This window comes from Nesoenas mayeri (genome assembly GCF_963082525.1).
Source record: "Nesoenas mayeri genome assembly, chromosome: 4".
In the NCBI taxonomy this organism is placed as follows: Eukaryota; Metazoa; Chordata; class Aves; order Columbiformes; family Columbidae; genus Nesoenas; species Nesoenas mayeri.
The window spans coordinates 12306749-12327139 of NC_137540.1; the positions used below are offsets into that span (position 1 = coordinate 12306749).

Here is a 20391-nt window from a genome sequence, read left to right on the forward strand (position 1 = left end):
ATAAATCTTAATAAGTATAAGGAAATGAGATTTACTTAACTCTTAATTGTAAGAAAAAGGAACAAACGAGAAATACTTTTCTCACTAAGAGTTGTACATAGATGTGTAATTAGAAAGCAGTTTTTCTGTCTTTCCAATACACTTTTTCTTCTAAGAATTGGTGCAAAAGGATAAAGAATCTCTTAAGAATTTATATGAAAACAGGCTTTACAGCAGAGAAGGAAAATTGATAAGTATTTTCCGCATATCAAGGAGTTTTCACAGATCATGCTGGGTAATGTAGATGAACTTGACCATAAGAGTAAAGAGCATCAGAAAGTTTTTCTCTAATTACATAAAATTTTGTAGATTTTACTGTCTGAAATAATCACACCATGAAAATGGCAAAACCAAGTGAGCAGACAGAAAGGGAGTAGAGGTCATAGAAAGTATAGAATAAAACAGGGATTTAAATGCTTTCTTATATAGTTGATACTACAAATTTGTTTTAGACACGCGTGGTTTTTTTAATAATAGAAAATATACTCTTATTAATATGAGTATTAAGCTTGTTTTCATAACATACAGTGTATTTATTTTAGGAGTTATGATCGGAGTTCCAGAAGTTTGGATCAAGAGTCTCCTTCAAAAAAGAAGAAATTTCAAACTAATTATGCATCCACTACTCACTTACTTGCGGGGAAGAAAGTGCCGTCATCTCTACAGACAAAACCTAGTGATGTGGAGACAACGGTGTTTTATATTCCTGGGGTGGATGTAAAGGTAAAAGGAATGTGTAACTCAGCTGGGAAGCACTTGCTCTTTCTCTGCCCGAATATGATCTCTAAGCATATACATTGTTACAGTATATACAAGTTCATATATACAGAGTACCTCAGCAAAATCTTTTTTTTTGGTTATGTAGATACTGCTAGAACAAGAATAATGATTTCTATAATGCTACACTGAAAACTGATAGATGCTTTTACCCTCGTTTTCCAGAGGGGTGGGACAGAGACACCCAAAAGCTTGTATGTACCATCAAAACCAGCTATGCCACGTGACACTCCCTAACAAACAGTGTAGGTGATCTTACATAATGAAAAGAAATATGTTCCAATAACACTTTGGTGTCCAAAATTAGACATTTGTTTTGGATATTTTTTTCTCTGACAGGTAATTTATTTTGTATGAGGTTTTTAAATAAAGGAAGTTTGCTTCACTGTCTGTAATTCATGGGAAGGGGAGCTTAGTTGGCCCACTAGCATATGAAGCTCTCACTGTGTCTTCTGTGTTGCTTGTTATAGAAGAGTCTGGGTGTAAAAACTTGTTATGACAAGGTTCTCTCTGTATGTGTCCATCTATCTTCAGGGATGAGTTCTGCATCGGGTCCTGCCCACTGCTTGTCGTCAAATTTAGGAATAACTAAGCATTCTCTACAGCTTTTGTTCTGTGTTTTCATTGGTAGCATATTATTATGTACATACAGGAGGTCTGAACTCTTGGAATATTTTATTATTTTTAATTTTAATGCAACTTTCTGTATGCAGTTGTTTAGCAGTGGAAAAGTTCCACGTGCAGTAAGAAACCAAGCTACGGGAATAGGAACAAATAGTTGGTAGCACAGGTTGTGTACGATATAATGGAGCAAGTTTTAGGCATTGTTCCTTAATAGTTCATTTCCTCTTTTTCTCTGTGTTTCCTTGATATTTTTAAAGGTTTATTAATTTTTCTATTTTTTGTACATAGTTTTCAGATCTTTACATGCACTGACTGTATCTGTAGAATGTGAATTGGAATGTAAGATGTCTTATAATGATATTTTTGTAAATAAAGCAAACAAAAAGAAGGGAAGGAGTGACACCAAACTGCTGTATAGAAGTTGAACTACTTGTATGAAGTAAATTGATCTTTCTTTGCTTTGCAGTTGCACTACAACTCAAAGACTTTAAAGACTGAGTCACCAAATACTTCTCGAGGATCCTCTTTGCCAAGAACCCTTTCCAAAGAGTCCAAGCTGTATGGTATGAAAGACACTGCCACATCTCCTCCTTTATCTAGCACTATCCACAGCAAGACTAACACCTTACTTCCTCCCCAACCCCCACCCATCCCATCAGGTACTTATAGGCAATAACTTTCTAAAACTGCCATGCATATGTATCTTTGCTTCACATAATCTACTAGCTTTAGATCTGTCTGCATATTACCTGAAGCGCAGTATTTATCAACTCTGAACTTGGGCTGCAGAAACCTGATCGCAGAAGCACAAGTGCAGTTCATGAAGTTACATTTTTAGAATCAAACCAGCCAAACCAGTCTCAGTAATAATTCTGCCATAGTCACCATATCCAAGTGATGGACAGTTACTGCCTTTTCCCTGTTCTCATTTAACAAAGTAATGCTTTATTACTGGAAAGCAAAGGTTAAGTATCTGTATAAAAACTGAATGCTGCTTGATTTATTCTTCATAATTAAAGAAAAAAAAATCAGATTAATCCTACTGTATTTGAAGAATACTTTCAACTTTCTAGTGCCTTCTGCCACACAAGTTAGGTGTAAAATTTTGCTTTCTGGAATTATTTCTTGTAGTACTGAGCAGCTGTTCAGATGTATTTTATTAACTGAATACCAGATAAGTGTCCTCAGCTGTTGCAGGCCCTTAAATAACCATGATTTGGAAAAACTCGAGTTCCAATACTTAAAGTTTTGTTCTATCTCCAATGATTCCTGTTTTCAAGCAGGACTCCTTGGTTACATCATGTCAGATCTAGAGGTATGTAGATTGCACCTCCAGCTTCAGAAACTTTCACTCTTCTCTCCTGTGGCATTTGAATATCACTTTAAAAACAAAGCCAAAATTTTGTCAAAATTTGATGAGCAGCGAAAATGAATAACTAAAGAAAGTTTTGGTGGTTGGATTTGTTGTTATTTTGTTTGGTTGTTGTTGTGTGTTTGGTTTTAGGGTTTGTGTTTGTTTTTTGTTGTTTGTGTTTTTGTGTGTGTGTGATTTGTGGGTTTGTGGTGTTGTTTGGGGTTTTTTTTTGGTTGTTGTTTTGGGTGTTTTTTAATAAAACCAGCTGTGATGCTGGGAGAGAACAGTGAAACAGGGACACCTTCCTCAGATACCCATGCTGTTGAACCATTAGCTCTTCCTCCTTTAAGTGTCCATCCTCCTTCTGATACTGAATGTTGTGTAATCTTGGTTTATCCTACTTCTCTTCAGTTCTGTTCTGTATTTACTTATCTTCTTTCCAGTCTTTGCCTTTGAATTTTTACCATGTTATATCCAGCTACTGAGTCTTGGTTTTATATCTCTGAGCTCTACATTTTGTGGTCTTAAAGAAATTGCACTTGTATGATGATATGTCTCCCAAAAGTAGGGATTGCAATTACTTTATTTCTTTATGCACTGTATTTTTATAAACATTTATTAGTTCTGGATTGTTTTGAAACACATTTATTGTTATTTATGTTACTTTTCTGATATTACTTTTCCTCTGGAATGGAAACCACATTACCTACTGGCGTTTGGTCTCCAGTATGAGCAAAGCAGGACAATCTAGTCAGAGGCAGTATAGAGAATAGTTTGCATAGCATGAAAATTAAATGTTTATTTTTTAGGCTCCGTCTTAGTAATTTAGTTAATGTTTCTATTTTTCTCGGAGAATTTAAAATCAATATCTTCATTTATCTCTATTCCTTCTAATAGCTGTATTTCATAGAGACAGTAGTTAAGCTGGTTCTAATAGCTTCTGTGCATATTTATATTTTGGTAAGCGTAGATCCAAGGGCTCTTTCACAGATTTAGAAGACAACAATCTTTTTATTAGTTTATATTCTGGCTTGCTCTAAGCTTTTAAAATCAATGGTTTAGAATCTTATTTGCATCAGTTATTTGCATCGATGTAGTAGAATTTGCCATTTGGAATTTTAATCTTTTGATGTATTTTCTCAGTTTAAAGTGATGTTCTTTCCAGGCTCATGTATTTATTTTTACTAATTCCACTTTCATTTCCAGCCAGCTGTGGTTACTTTGCATTGTGTATTTGGAGAATTGTGTATGTCTGATTTCAGCACTAGTTTTTAAAAAGCAAGGTGGTGACAATGACACAAGGGTGTTTGGTCAAGAACGTGTGCAATGGAATTTCAGTCAAGCATGACAGACTAATAGTCACTTTTGCATAGTTTTCTTAGTGAAAACTTGTGTCTTAATTTTTTCTGACTGGTCTGACAAACGCCTTTTTAGATGATGATACAGAGAACTAAAGGAAACTGCTGTTAGTTATGAAGTATCTTCTAAAATGTATCAGTTACTGTCGAGTGGTGTATTTCATTAGAAAAATCTGTCTTTTAAATGTTGCAGCCAAAGGGAAAGGAAGCGGTGGAGTGAAAACAGCTAAACTATATGCATGGGTTGCGCTCCAGTCATTGCCAGAGGAAATGGTGATCAGCCCGTGCCTACTGGACTTTCTAGAGAAAGCTCTCGAAACCATTCCAATTACACCCATTGAAAGGAATTACACAGGTAAGTTGTCTCTGTTTTTTGGTACTCTATGCTTTTTCTTGTTTGTCTTCTGGTGGCATTGAGCTGCTGTTCCCTTTAAATTCCACTTTCTAATGAGTTCTTGTACTTGTTAAAAGCTGTTAGTTCACAGGATGAAGACATGGGACAGTTCGACATACAAGATCCCTTAGAAGAGTCCACAACATCATTAGTATCATCCTCAACATCAGCATATTCATCCTTCCCTGTAGATGTGGTGGTTTATGTACGAGTTCAGGTGAGGTTTTAATTCAACATTCAGTGTGGTTAAGTAACTTCAGTCACAGTTTTTGAGACAATCCATGCTTTGAAGTTTGCTTTTTAAAAACTAAAAATATTTTCAAGTGATCTTTCTGAGATCACTACGATAAAATAGGTTTTATTTCAACAGAAGTTCTGATATCGTAGTCCAATTTGGAGAGCTCTTTTGAGAAGTCATAAAAGTTATGAGCATTTTTAAACGCGACATCTTCCTGATCTCTTTTGGACTTTTCTTGAAAATGTCTTTCAAAATTAACATTTACATCCATTTTTTTATAGGTACCATTACAAACCAAAAATAATAATTAATTATTTTCTCAGTTTATATGGAAAAATGTAGGAATATGCAGTTATCATCTACAAGGCATTATTCATACTGCTTAATATTTCCTGTGTCTGGGCTTTTATACATCAGAGAGAAAAGTGTTACCACAGAGTGATTCACAGCACTTGACCTTGAACTGAATGTTGCTATTATATATTTATACTTTGCTCAAACAACATTCTTCCTTGTATAAATTTGATTATGTTCGCAAGCTGAACAACATATTCTAACAGATGCACTTTTATACCTGTGAAAATTAACCACAACAATCTGTAGCCTTGCTCGGCTTTTACTGCAAACTCGTCTGGCCAAGACTATTGAGGGAAGCCGAGTCTTTCAGCATCAGCTCAAGAGTCAAGTGATTCTGTACAGTTCTCACATGAGATGAGCAAAGCTGTGAATTGACTTGGGGAGGTGGAAGAGAGGGACATATGTGTCCTCTGCTGCATCCAGGGCTCCTATATTTAACTTTGCTAAAAACAGCCCGAATAACAGCCCTGGTGTTAAAGGGATTCCCTGAAATCAATTTATCTGTATGAACTTGTATACAGTTTTCTTACTAATTTTAAAGCCTGTCTGAAAAGGCTGTAATTTTGCTTAGATTTAAAAAAACAAATACCTAGCACCCAACAAGTCAAATTTGGGATGTTTTTAGTATTTTGTATTCCTTCGCTGAGTGCTTTATTTTCTTTCTGTGTTTCAGCCCTCTCAAATCAAGTTCAGCTGCTTGCCAGTATCCAGAGTTGAATGTATGCTGAAGCTGCCTTCCCTGGATCTTGTTTTCTCTTCAAACCGAGGAGAACTGGAAACATTAAGTACAACATACCCATCAGAAAATGTGCTGGTTACTAGCAGTATGTCACACAGTGGCTCAAAGAATTCAGTTAGTAAATCTGGAGTACCAGGTAATACGTGTATGAATGTTCATACTGTATATAGTTTGTTGCATAAATGTAATGTTCTGTTGCCTAAAATTAGAGCAGAAGATCAGCTTTTACACACCTTAACGCTAGATGTTTATGTATTGGTGAGTTCAGTAGGATTTCTTCATGTTGTACCAGTTTCTTTTAAAAGCTTGCACAGATACAGTATATTGGAGTTTTTCTTGCATTGGTTAAGTGAGTTCAGTGTTCTGCTATAAAAGGCTAGCATCAATATGTAGAATATTTAAGCTGCACTGCTGCTACAGCAGCTTAATTTGATGTGCATTTGGTCTGTATAATGTTGCTGTTAGCAGGCAGTATTATTTCATGTTTGAAAATGCTTTCATACTAAAACTAACTTTTGCAAAAACCCCTTGTGTTCAGGTTCATCCCCTGGCCTCGGCAGCCCTCTGGGCAGAACGCGGCACAGCAGCAGCCAGTCAGACTTGACCACTTCTAGTAGCAGCTCTTCAGGCCTGAGCTTCACTGCCTGCATGTCCGACTTTTCCCTTTACGTGTTCCATCCATATGGAGCTGGCAAACAAAAATCTGCAGTTACCGTTCTAACTCCTGGATCAGGAGCCTTAGGTACAAGAACTATTGCTGTAATGAGCATTGTTCAAGTTTGACATGGGTTTTGGAACTGAAGATTTTTGAAAAGGTCACAGAAGATTCGACTTTCTCCTTTCTGTTTGTAGGTAACGTGGATGAGGAACCAACTTCAGTCACTGGCCGGAAGGATTCTTTGAGCATAAACCTTGAGTTTGTGAAAGTCAGCCTGTCCCGAATAAGGCGTACAGGAGGTTCTTCCTTTTTTGAGAGTCAGTCTGCAAGCAAAGCTACGAGCAAAATAGATACCACATTGATAAACATATCTGGTAAATGCTATATTTCATTTTAATCTCACCCATTCAGCTAATTAGAGAACTGCTGTTCCAGCGATAGACTTTACTCTTGCAGCTTTTGTAGATGTTATAAAAGAGCCATCCCCTTGTAGTGTCTAGTAGATTTTTTGCTCTTTTTGAGTGAAGTAGGGATTGATACATTAAATTTTAATGATACTTGGAATACCTATTTGCAGATGCATCTTTTTAGCCTCCTGTTTCATTTAATGTAACTAAATGGGCTTGCTCAAACGCATCTCTGACATCAGTCTGAGTGACCTAATCTGACCCTTGAATATGTTGAGATTGTACTTGTTCTGCCTGGGAGGGGATGCAGCCAGGACAGCTGACCCAGATGGGTCGAAGGGATACTCCATGGCATATGATGTTGTGCTCAATAATAAAAGCTCAAGGAAAGGAGGAGGAAAAGGGGGATGTTGGTGGTTACAGCATTTGTCTTTCCAAGCAACTGTTAGGTGTGCTAAGGCCCCACTTTCCAGCAAATAGCTAAACATCTGCATGCCAGTGAGGAGTGAATAGGTGGTTGGTTTTTATCTTCCATCACATGGATGCACGTCTTATGCTTTCCCTGCTAAATTGTTGCTGCCTCAGTCCACAAGTCTCCTCACCTGCCTTGTGTTTTCTCCCTCTCCCACAGGAGAGGGGAGTGAGCAGCTCATTGGGCATCTGGCTGTTATTTGGGACCAACCCACAATAGAGAGAAAGCCTAAATTGTTTGTGCTTAGTCAGGTTTAAGCTATGTGTCATTTGAGTTGTATGGCAGGTGTTTCTGGCAGGTGTTATCAGAAGGAAATGATTTTATGTCATTTTTTAGTCATAAAATTAGTATGTCAACTTTATTACATGGTTTTAGCATGCAAAAGAGAATGGTTATTTTCCACCTCAGGGTACAATGTATATTTTCTTCAGGTATAAAATCCCATAGTTAGTATACATTAGCTTTATGCATGGCAGACTAATGTCTTTGACTAGAATTGTTTGCTGAATGGTTGTGATTAATCTGCTATTAAAGCCTTCAGATGAGGAGTCTGAGGCACATACAACACAAGTAGGTCCCAACATCAGTGATATTTTTAGGTTCCATCTTGTCTTTATGAAACGTGTTTGTATCTAATATTGGATTTGGAGAAATAGTAACACCTCAGCAAAACTGCAGGTTTTAATAACCACTTGTTCATTACAGCACAGACTAAACTGCTGGGTAAAGAAGTATTGGACTGTATGGAACAGTTACCAAAACGTGTCACTACTGAGACTTTACAGTTGTGTGTATATGCTTTTCTTTTTCAGCTGTCTGTGATATAGGATCTGCTTCTTTTAAATATGACATGCGGCGACTCAGTGAGATTCTAGCCTTCCCAAGAGCTTGGTACAGGAGAAGCATTGCTAGACGGCTTTTCCTAGGTGATCAAACAATAAATCTGCCAGGTAAGATACTGTTTCTTATAATGAAAAACCTTTTTGTACAAGGGATTATGGTAGGAATTTTATAAACATTTATTACCTGTGTATTATTACATATGTGATTGGATATAAATGTGTTATAATTTACTCTGTATGCAGTTGTTCTAAGTTTAACAGAAAATCCTAGAAAGAAGAAATTGAAAGTTTCTAAAGTAGGTCACTGAATTATTTAAAGAGCTTATAGTAGTCAAGACAGCAGAAAACCTTTAGTGATGACAAAATAAATATATTTGAACACTCTCCAAATACCTCTTAGTATATGGGAGGATACTGTTGCACAAAAATGAAATCGTTTTTCTGCCTTTAATATGCTGCTTTTTCTTCCAGTAGCATCTGGTCCTGGAACACCAGATTCAATTGAAGGGGTAAGCCAGCATCTTTCTCCGGAATCCTCCCGGAAAGCGTACTGCAGGACGTGGGAGCAGCCCAGCCAGTCTGCTTCATTCACACACATGGCACAGTCACCCAACGTGTTCAGCGAGCACAATGCCAGCAGCAGTATGTCACCTGGGACGGCATCCCACAGCTTGAAGTCTCCAGCTGTTACAAGATCCAGGAGCGTGTCTGACTCTTCAGTGCCTCAGAGAGGTTAGTGTAATGATTCCTTTAGCTTTTTAAAGTATTTTCATCAGTTGTGTGAAAAACAGTATGTTTTATTGCTTTGCAGAAAGCAACTTGAAAGCATTATTTTCCCCTGTGCCTGGGAGTAGAGAATCAATAGCTTAGAGAAAGGAAAATGTCTGAAATGGATAAATCAAAATGTAGTTTGTTACTTTTTATAAAATTGCTGTTTCTTTTACTAGAGCAGGAGTTGTTTAGCTGGGGTTAGATGAGTTCTCCATCTTAATTTGATTGTGTTGTCATCTTCTTGGCCCTCTATCCTCATCCAAGCAATTACCTCTTAGCAGAGGATCAATATCACAGCTCACAGGTGAGGTGAGTTATTTCATTTCATCTGAGACTTCAGGCTCAGACTAAGAGGTCTAAATTAGGGGAGTTTCTACATAAGAAATAAAGTAACTTTTAATTTCTTTTACTACAAATGTTGTATTGTATCTTACAGTAACGTAGCACTGGCTGTGTGGAACATTTATGGCATGAGATATAGACAGGAGATTTTTAATCATGGTGCTTATTTTACTCTAGGAAAAATACCTGTGACAAAAGAAAGGACAGGTATTTTGTCTGTATAGCAAGAAAGCAAGATGTTTTATATGAATAGTTTTTAGCACACAACTGGAGAAGGATCAATGGCTGGTAGAGTGGCTTGTTCATAGGAAATGCAATTTTGCACAACCTTTTAAAGAGTATTGCCAGGATTTTTGTGAGAAGAACAAGGAAAACCCTGATACTTGAAATACTGACTTGGCACTTGTGCAAATAACTGCTGCCTGAATATTCACATACTAATAATTCACGTTCTGAGTACACTGGTATATTTAAAGAGTTAAAGAATTTAAAATATGCTCTTGCACAACTGACTGCAAATTAAAAATCTTTTCTCTTAAAGATAGTGGTTAAAATGTGCAATAGATGCGTAAAATAAAAATTTAAAAATAAATATAAAGACTAAATAAAAATAAAAAGAGATGCGTGAAATGAGTCAGTTGTGATGACAACTAAAGTGACGCATACTACAAATTCTCTAATTCTCACTTATTCTCACTCGTAGTTTTATGGCGCTCGTTAAATATGGTGTTAGTCTGTTCTTTTGTAATATGCACAATGTATGCACTCTGTCAGATTTTCTTAGCATAGGGAATAATCTAATTATTTGTGTACTTTTTTGTTTAGATACTCTCTCAAAAACATCAACTCCATTTAATAAGTCAAATAAAGCTGGAAGCCAGCAAGGAACACCATGGGAAACACTGGTTGTATTTGCCATGAACCTAAAACAATTAAACGTTCAAATGAATATGAGCAATGTAATGGGCAATACTACGTAAGTATAAAACAAGATCAAGCATGTTTTAAGCAACAGTGGGATTTGGGGGCCAAAGACACAAATTTCGCCATAGACTGTTAATGGCCTGTTGTCTTCTAGCTTTAAAATTCTAACTTTTTCAGTTGAATGCTGGTAGATGCTTAATCCTAAAGTCACATGTGCTTAATCCGCATTATTTACTGCTTTCTGTAATTAATTTTTAGTTTCTCTTTTGACAGCCTGGGAAATTGTGATCCATTTTCCCCTCTGTTCTAGGTGGACTACCAGTGGTTTGAAAAGCCAGGGTCGTCTGTCTGTGGGTAGCAGCAGAGATCGGGAAATCAGCATGTCTGTTGGCTTGGGAAGGTCCCAGCTGGACTCCAGAGGGGGAGTTGTTGGAGGTACCATTGATGTTAATACCCTGGAGATGGTCGGTAAGTTGGAAAGCTGCCTGTATTCATATGTGCTCCAGATAACTAATGTGAAAACCTAAAGAATATACACACTACCCTGCTTTGTGAACCTGCTAGTATATAAAAACTTTGGATTCTTATTTGTGCATGCTGACTGAAGCACACTTTGGACTGAAGGGACGGTCTTCTGTTCAGGGGCTGATTCAGTCTCAGGGTTGCTCTAAAATTACACTAGCTAGCTGTGCAACCCTCCGGCCCCCTTCAGCTGTCTGGACAGATGGCAAATGAAAAGATCTTACAGCATTTCAGCTCCTCCTAGAATTTCGCAAGTGTGTGTGGCCTGGAAAATGCAGAACTGGCTTTGGAAAAGAGGGTGCGTGTTCTGGCTCTACAGCAGTGGCATGACCTCCCCATGCACCTGGAAGAAACCACTGCATCACCATGGATGGCATAAGGGTGAAAAACCTTGGAAAAGCTGAGTTTATCATCTTTAATGCTGTATTTCTGTGTTGCTTTTGTTCTATTTCAGCTCATATTTCTGAACACCCAAACCAACAGCCCAGTCATAAAATTCAAATTACCATGGGTTCTACTGAGGCACGTGTTGACTACATGGGGTCCAGTATCCTAATGGGAATCTTCAGTAATGCTGATCTTAAACTACAGGATGAATGGAAAATTAACCTGTATAATGCACTGGACTCGAGCATGTCTGATAAAAGGTAATACTGCCTCCTGTGTTTAAAGTCTATAATGTTTGATAAGGTCAAATTCTGCCTATATTGTTTCTGTCCAGAATTGCTAACCAAAAATGTAAGCGTCTGCTAAAAAGCAAAGGATTCATTTTTATTGTCAGAAGGAAATAGATTAACTGTTTATATTTTTGCTCTTTCTAATGTCTAGTGAGATATTTGTCCATGGGGACTTGAAGTGGGATATCTTCCAAGTGATGATTTCACGATCGACTACACCAGACCTAATAAAAATAGGAATGAAGCTCCAGGAGTTCTTCACACAGCAGTTTGATACAAGCAAGCGAGCTTTGTCCACCTGGGGACCTGTTCCTTATCTCCCTCCCAAGACAATGGCCAACAACTTAGAGAGAAGCTCACATGAGCAATGTAAGTGGTACAAAATATAGTGTATTTCCAAGTAGGGTGTCTTAATTGCAAAGGTTCATCTGAGCAACTTTGTGCATGCAGATATATCTATTTGACTTGAAATTGTTACTTCAGTACATTTTTCCTGTAAATCTGGTCTGGCAATAACCTTTCATGAAGAATGGAAATATCTCAAGTACTTTGCTGTACCTGGCGTACAATTATGAACTCAAATGTTATTTTCAGGTTTTAGTTTAAAATATGTATTTTTGTTTAAAAAAAATTAAAAACTGCTAAAAATATTTTTAAACTATTTCAATTGATTTGGGATAGTTTTCAAAGTCCGTTTTGAAGTCTATTTCATAAAAAACATTTCTACTTTGCATAGCGGTGGAAGTGTGATGCTGTTCTTACCTTCTGTTAATCATGAGCTGAAACCATAATTTGTCTGAACACAACTCATTGATTTCCAAGTATGTTTGTTCAGGTACTCATAAGCTACAATGACCTTAGATCACAACGATGAAACAGCATCAATGAAACAGATTAGAAAATATCACTCATAATAGCATGTTTTATTAGCAATACAAATATGACAGCAATTTTCTTTCTCTTTCCTAAAGTTTCTTCTTGCTTTTGCACGTTTACTTTTTAGTGTTGGATGCAGCCCATCATCGCCATTGGCCAGGAGTTCTGAAGGTGGTGTCTGGGTGCCATATATCCTTATTCCAGATGCCATTGCCAGAAGATGGAATGCAGTTTGGAGGGTCCATGAGCCTGCATGGAAACCACATGACACTGGCTTGTTTTCATGGGCCTAATTTCCGCTCAAAATCTTGGGCCTTGTTTCACCTTGAAGAACCCAATATTGCGTTTTGGACAGAAGCTCAGAAAGTTTGGGAAGATGGTAATTTAAACCATTTCCTTATACCTCTAAATTCCTTTAAATGAATTTGAGAATGTGCTGATACATAAGAAATCAAAGAAAAACCTATTTTCTTTGAAGTCTAAATCAGTGCACCACTTACGTAAAATAATAATCTGTTCCCTCTCAATCTTTACCACCATTTCTTTAATCTGTGGAATAATGCAATGTACCTTTTCAGATATACTAGATAGATCCTTGATAATACACCTACAAAGTGGACCATCTGCGTTGTTAATTGTATGTCTGTGTATATGTGGTCTTTTTTTTTTTCTATACGATGAATTTTGATGGTTCTGTCACTTAGATTTTTCTTCATCTTGATGTTTTTACTGTTTGTAGCCACTGAGGATTTAATTTTTCTGGTGTTTTCAAGCTTTATACCAGTTTTTAATGCCAGTGGGTTGCTAATTATTCATGTTAAATACCTATGTGAAGAGAGAAGAGTGAGAGAAGAAATCCTACTACCCATACCAACCTGCTTTTTCCATTTTTCTTTTCTCTCTCACCCCACACCCCACCTGCACCTTCCATGCAGGTATTAGTGAACACTCCACGTATATTGTACAAACCCTGGACTTCCATTTGGGCCATAACACTATGGTCACCAAACCATGTGGAGCCCTCGAGAGCCCGATGGCGACCATCACAAAGATAACCCGGCGCCGCCATGAAAACCCCCCCCATGGAGTTGCCAGCGTGAAGGAGTGGTTCAATTACGTTACAGCCACCAGGAACGAAGGTCGGAGTCATGTCTATTAAGTTTTGGGATCAGTCCGCTTGCCAGGTGGTGCAGATTGTGCTGTTTAAAAGCCGCTGCATTTCAAATGGGCTGCAGGGACAAGGGGACTTGAGATGATGGAAGTTGCTGCTTTTTGAGAATCATGAAGCACAGCAGTGTGCTCAGCAGCTCCAGCTGTTACTGAACTAAGGCCTTTTTCAAATTGTGCAGTAAAGCCAAAATGTTCTGTTGTCTTATAGGACATACATATCGGGCATTGCAGTAGTTCTATAGTGCTAGTCTTTTCCTCATTTAGTATATTTCCTTGTTTCACATAGTTGTCCAATTGTGATTTGTATAATAACATGAGAATACATTCAGTAATTTCACTGTATACGAAAGATTTAGGGGTTAAGTTGAATTAGGAATATGTTTTAGTTTCTTACTGCTTATGACATACACTTGAAAATTACTCATCTACCTAAAGCTTTTCAACCTTCAGCTGCTTTTAGGCATTTTGAATCACATCTTTAAATCACTGGTAGTTGGAAAATAAAGCTTTCAAGATAATGTTAAAATAAACCTTAAAATATAGCTGCTGCTATTTCATTCACAACCTCTAGAATCAGTAGGTGATATCAACAGAATTTCTGTGAAAGGGTGAATAGCAGAACATGGCATGTACTGAGAAATGAGCAGATGATAGTTTATTGAAAAAATATTTTCAAATTATTGGTATACTATGCTAATATTTATTACTTTTGAAAGACACAACAGGATGTAGTGGTTGAAGTTCACAAATAGAGGTGCTGTCTGTTACGTGTTTTTATGTAGTCCTGTTCTGCTCCATCTGGAGCATTTAGGTTTATAAACAACAACATTTGCTGTTGGGAGCAGGATAAAGGAGATAATCTTAATAGTCATACACAGGGAAATAGTAACCTTTCTTCACTTCTTGTCCTGTCACAATTTTAACAACCAAAAATAGATTCAAGTGATGTTGTTGCATGTGTGTTATGTTAAAAGTCTTTTGACAAAGCTGGATTCCTGGTCAACAGTGATTTCTGACAGCAACGTTGCCTTGGTGAATGTAGATATTAATTGTATCCAATTACATTTATTTTCATTTAAGTACTAGCATGTTTTCAAACACAGAGTATGCTTTGAGACCATGCAGTCTATATTTTGCTTAACTGAAAGCTCAGAGTTGTGATAGGGTGGTCAGATGAATAAAATCTTCTTTTAAAGCTTCCAAAAAACTGACAAAGATTATTAGAAGTGCTTAGATGTTATGGTGCCAAGATCTATTTCCTCCTTCTTATTATGAGATGTATTTCGGTGTATGAAATTGCCACTATTAAATTTTGTGAAAATCTGTCACCCTCTGTGCTGACAGAACCTTTTTTTAATAACTATTACTGAATCGGGAATTTCCTGTTGTTCCTGTAGAGTTAAACCTGCTTCGAAACGTCGATGCCAATAACCCGGAGAGCAGCACAACAGTGAAAAGCTCAAGCTTACTAAGTGGCTTCAGAGGAGGCTCCAGTTACAACCATGAAACTGAAACCATCTTTGCATTGCCAAGGATGCAGCTGGATTTTAAATCTATTCATGTTCAGGAACCCCAAGAACCTTCACTACAAGGTGTAGTAAACATAATTTGTTTTTTCTTGATCCAAAGCTGTTACTCATAAATGAGGAGTTAAATACAAAGACACTGCTGATAAATAAACGGATCTAATCTGGAAATTACTCTAGCTCTTCAAGAAAGGATACCGTTTCATGATAAAATGCAAAGGGAATTTTGATGGGAGAGTGAAGATCTAGTCTGGTCACCGTAGAAAAATCTTACTAAGATATATTAATATGAACATGGCAGCTAGGTCAGCTGTGGGGTTTTTTTGGGGGAGGGATAGTTTTCTTAATCGTAATAAAAAGAGAAGGGCTGTTGTGGAAAAGGTAATACGATCTAGGACCCTAAATTTTCTCGTCTTGTTCTCAAAATGTCATCTTCAGGGTGCATTGGGAACTGGTGGGAAATGGGACATCTGAAGGTATAAGAGAATGAGAAGTTAATTTTGCGAAGCTGTGGTTTTACCCCATACCTGATCCTAGATAATGCTGCTAGATAAGACAACCTTGTTTTTTTAGAGCCAAACTAGCAAAATCTGCTATCAGCTTTTCTTACTAAAATCACGCATTAATAGCATAGCAAAAGCTAGTGATACAGCTCTAGGTTGACAGTTGATGTACAGGACCATCAAGGTGCTACATGATAGTATGTCTTTATTTCCAAAAAAATATTAAAAAAAAAAAATTTAAAAATATCAGAAGTTACTTAGATGGGAAAACTTAAAAATGTTGAGGCTGCTAAATACATGCTAATTGTGGTCACAGAATTGTAGAATCATAGAGTAGTTTGGGTTGGAAGGGACCTTCAATGGTCATCTAGTCCTTCCTCTCATTTGGGTGTCTGGTTCAGTAACAGGGATGTAATTTTCAAATAATTTGTATTAAAATTCTGTGTGCTTTTATGTATTGCAGTATGTGCTTAGAAGGGAATTAATACTGTTTTTATCTGACTGTAGATACAAGTGTTAAACCAAAGGTGGAATGCAGTGTAGTAACTGAATTTACGGACCACATTTGTGTAACTATGGATGCTGAATTGATTATGTTTCTGCATGACTTGGTGTCTGCTTATCTAAAAGAAAAAGAAAAAGGTAAGTTGTTGTTTATGAGGTAACACTTGTCTGACACTCCACAGGTGTCAGATACTTGATAGGAAATACTTGCATACTTTTTAATAAAGAGTTGTTAAATCAGTGGTAAGTGAAGTTTTTTTCCTGGTTGCTTTAGACTGAAAGCCAAGAGGTATTTTGGAACTTCTCAAAAAGTGCAACATTTTTGGGGAAATACTTGAGCTGATTTTAGTGCAGCTCCTATAGGACTGGGAGCACAGCAGTTACATACAGGCACAGAAACCTCATTGTGTCACTGTGGACACACCAGTGCTGTGCAGGGCGCTCCACTAGTGTCTGTGGCGCTTTGCTACAGGTACAGTGGGTTGTTCCAAAACAGTCAAGTCACCTCTGACACAGCACCGATGTGCTGCCAACAACAGACCTGCTCCTGGGTTTCTGTTCCTTACCCACTACTGATGAGCTTGCACTAGTTACTGAGTCGTAATCTTGCTCCTATCGTGACACCTGGTGTTTAGTTTTTCTTTCTGTAAGATGGCATATGCAGATGAAAGGGTTTTGTTAGGAAGCTACATTACTCTTATTGCAGTCCTTTCATCAATGGAGTTTCTTCCAAAACATGCATTTTTCTGACTTCAGAACGCTTTACTTTGCCATGGGACTGTGTTCAGCAGCAGCATTCAAATTGGGTGCATGCATTCTTAAGCAAAATGTGGTCTTTGCTAAGAAGAGCAAATTAAAAACAAGTGAATTTGATATATATATGTGAAATGCAGCAAACACAGAGGGATTTTTGTTGTTGCAGACTTAAGGTGAATGAACAGTGCAGTGCTGGATAAGTGACTGTGTGCTGTGATCACCTGCACATTGAAGGGAAGGTCATCATCTAGTGGCTGCAATGATTTACAAGTAATTATTGCCACCAGTATCTAAAACCTACTAAGTCACTTTAAGACTTGAAAAATATCATGATGTCACTGTAGGCGTTAGCCAAAATCTATGATTATTATGTTTAATATAAATATCATATAATTATATTAGATGTCATCAGTGGATTAAAAGCTGTTTATTTGAAGTTTTACAACTTCTGATCTTAAATTAAGATTTCTCCACATTTTGCCACAGCAAAGACTCTCGTTTCTGTACTTTGTTCTTTAAAGGCTGCCACAAGAGTAACGTAACATGGTAACGTACATGTAAACAATGAGTTACCACCACAGTGAAAGCCACATATTTTATTTTTCTGGTGTGTGTGAAATTCAGTGTTATGCGTATTAGTCTGCATTTGTTACTGAACTGTATAGAAAATTTAACATCTATTAATGTGATTTAACATGGTGTGGTATATAAATGTAACGCTGAAATGATGTAGAACACATTAAATTCTATCTTTTAAAAGTTAATTTTTAACTAACTGTATCAAAATCTGTTTGTGTATAATTGTGTGCAACCGTGCTAGAAGTGCTCATTTTCCTAAAAGCACTTCAGAGTAAAATGTCCAACAATGCAGAAATTAACAAAAGGAGAAGATAACTATTTTTGGTGGAACTTTGTAAAGAAATTTGGTTTTAGGTTATCTTAAAAACAATCAAAATTCAATCCAAATTCACAGATTTCTTTTTATTTTATACAATACGTTGTTTGGAAGAGAAAGAGTTGCTGTTACTTTTCAAGTAAGAGCTGATTGCAGGTTTCTTTCAGGCTTTTGGATAAAAATTGAACTTAACTATTCCCCCACCATCCTCCTCCTCATACACTACTCCGTCAATCTACAAAAATATTCTATACTGAGAGCATGTCTGAACTGTGCTTATGGAATGTGATACACTTTGTTGAATGCTGTGATGGATTTGAAAGCGAGCCCCTGTGTATGGGTGCTTTGGGCTGGCAAAGAGAAGGAAGAACCTACTTGGCAGTGTTATCCAGCACCTATTACAGTTTTCATAGGATATTTTCTACTAGCACAGTGTTCAAACCAAAACTGTTTGCCAGAAATTCTGTGAAACTGCAACACGAGGTGGTTCTCTCTTTTTTTTGAGATTTGTGCTTGTATTTCTTTATAATATGTACAACAATTATCCAAGTGTGATGCTCATGACTGACTGATGTGGGAATATTTCTCTCCATTTTGTAGCAATTTTTCCTCCTCGCGTTTTGGCTGCTCGTCCAGGGCAGAAAAACTCGGCTGGCGTTCTTGAGGACAGCTCTGCTGACAAAGAAGCAGAGGAAAGCATAACTTACACTACAGTCGACTGGAGAGAATTCATGTGCAATACTTGGCATTTGGAACCCACGCTCAGGTAACAAGCAGGCTCTTAGCTGCCATCTCTTTGTCCATGCATTTGATCTGTGGGTACTGTCCTTCAAACCACAAGTGTTTCCAAGTCGATGCTTTTCAGCTACAGTGAGGATCAGTCACTTGGTTGTTGGTTATTAGTGCTGCTAGCAAAGACATGACAGAAGCTGGATAATGCAGTTATCTGTTACACCAGTTAACTTCTAGATTAGAACTTTGCAGATGAAAGATATTGTTGGAGGCTCTTCAAAATCAGGCTACCGTAAAATTAAACTCATTAAAGACCACAGATTACTGTATTTCACTCTCTTGCAACAGCCTATTCACCTTCTGCCAGACAATTTTTCATCTGGCGTTTTCTTTTTTTCAGCATTCCAGTTTTAGTTTCTTCTTTAAATAATAAAGCACTATGTGCTGGTTGCTATATGGCAGTTTAAACTTACCACTAAAGAACAGTGTGTATAGAAGCTACTTACTCGGTGCTCTCAGGATACACTTTTAATCAGTGTCAGGCTTGCCCTGTTTTTTTAAGCTCTGTTGACACTGCTGGAGCACCTGTGTTTTCATTCACATATCAAAACAACACATCAGCCCAGGCCAAACAAATCCTGTCAGTTGGCAATTTTTGTTAGCGGTAATAACAAATCGATTGAAACGTGATCTAGAAACCAGTCTAGTTTTGCCTCCTTGAGCACCCTCCTCCTTTGAGAGGATGTTCCTTTGCTCACATTCAGTTCATCTGTATAAATCAAGTCAGAAATGATGCCTGTTGGACTGATGTTCAGAAGCAACAATGGTAAAAAGGGATGTTTGTTTATACAAATGCCAGTTGCTATACCTACATATTTAAGATTGAGTCCCCTCCTTATTGTTTTTTAGATTAATATCCTGGACTGGAAGAAAAATAGATCCTGTTGGTGTTGACTACATCCTTCAGAAGCTGGGCTTCCACCACGCAAGGACCACCATTCCCAAGTGGCTGCAGCGCGGTGTCATGGACCCTTTGGACAAAGTTCTCTCAGTCCTTATAAAGAAACTCGGTACTGCACTACAGGATGAAAAGGAGAAGAAAGGAAAGGACAAAGAAGAATACTAAGAGTATAATGTGACAAACGTAATTCCGTTTGATTTTATCGGAGTGTTTTATTGAAGAGTTTAAATATGGTTTAAAGAGAAACCTAACAGCTTTTTGCTACTCCATTTAAATAAACTTACATTGTGAGTAACTGTTTACCGTGGTACATGATACCAATCTGTATTTGAAGTTACTGCATGGTGATGACCAATGTATATTCTGTGAAGGAACAGCTGAACACTGTAAATCTGCTCCTCAGCGTCCACTGGTTTATTATGTGCAATATGATTCCTGCATCTTTAAAATACTTGCAGATTAACTGTGAATTTTCATAAACTTTATTTGCCATAACACACCCCTCGTTGATGTGACTGGTAATTGATTTGTCAATTGTAGACTTGTGTAAATTTTATATATATATATAACTTATGAAACTGTGATTTGCCTTAGTGCTAAAAACCATTAAGTTTATTACATTTGTAATAAAATTTAACTACTGTACAGGGCTTTTTTTGTTCAACTTCCTTGATTAAAGAAAAAAAGAAGTGTTTTAAGTGTAACTTTGCACCGAGTCTTATTTACTCAGTGAGGTAACTCGGGGGGGGGGGGTTAGGTGGCCTTCCCCGGGGAAGCCGGAAGAAGGCAGCGCGCGCTGCGCCCGCCTGCAGCCTCGAACGTTCGAGCGGCCGCGGGGCGGGGGCGGCGGTTCCCGGGCGCCGCTCCCCGGGCGCTCCCGCCGCAAGTGGGTCAGGGCGCGGCTCCGCTGGCGGCTGCGGCACCGCCCCGGCTCGCTCCGCACGGGAAGCCCGCGGGGCCCCCGGAGGTGGCG

At 37.7% G+C, this 20391-nt stretch overlaps 1 protein-coding gene across 4 annotated transcripts in view; it reads left to right on the top strand.

Annotated features, from left to right (window-relative positions):
- Positions 1-20116, top strand: part of BLTP1 (bridge-like lipid transfer protein family member 1) — a 126855-nt gene extending 106739 nt beyond the window's left edge. For 2 of the 4 annotated variants that reach the window (XM_080343187.1, XM_080343185.1), the window contains 19 exons: positions 582-762; positions 1907-2099; positions 4346-4507; positions 4624-4763; positions 5815-6016; positions 6419-6622; positions 6733-6912; positions 8230-8367; positions 8734-8991; positions 10198-10348; positions 10607-10764; positions 11273-11465; positions 11647-11864; positions 12499-12750; positions 13307-13510; positions 14939-15133; positions 16078-16212; positions 18326-18491; positions 19367-20116. In XM_080343187.1, the coding sequence (XP_080199313.1) occupies positions 582-762; positions 1907-2099; positions 4346-4507; positions 4624-4763; positions 5815-6016; positions 6419-6622; positions 6733-6912; positions 8230-8367; positions 8734-8991; positions 10198-10348; positions 10607-10764; positions 11273-11465; positions 11647-11864; positions 12499-12750; positions 13307-13510; positions 14939-15133; positions 16078-16212; positions 18326-18491; positions 19367-19583 (3547 nt within the window). In that variant the 3' untranslated portion in view covers positions 19584-20116. Of the gene's footprint in view, positions 1-581; positions 763-1906; positions 2100-4345; positions 4508-4623; positions 4764-5814; positions 6017-6418; positions 6623-6732; positions 6913-8229; positions 8368-8730; positions 8992-10197; positions 10349-10606; positions 10765-11272; positions 11466-11646; positions 11865-12498; positions 12751-13306; positions 13511-14938; positions 15134-16077; positions 16213-18325; positions 18492-19366 lie in introns of all 4 variants that reach the window. The other 2 variants (XM_080343184.1, XM_080343186.1) reach the window with 1 other exon arrangement.
- Positions 20117-20391: the final 275 nt, after the last annotated feature.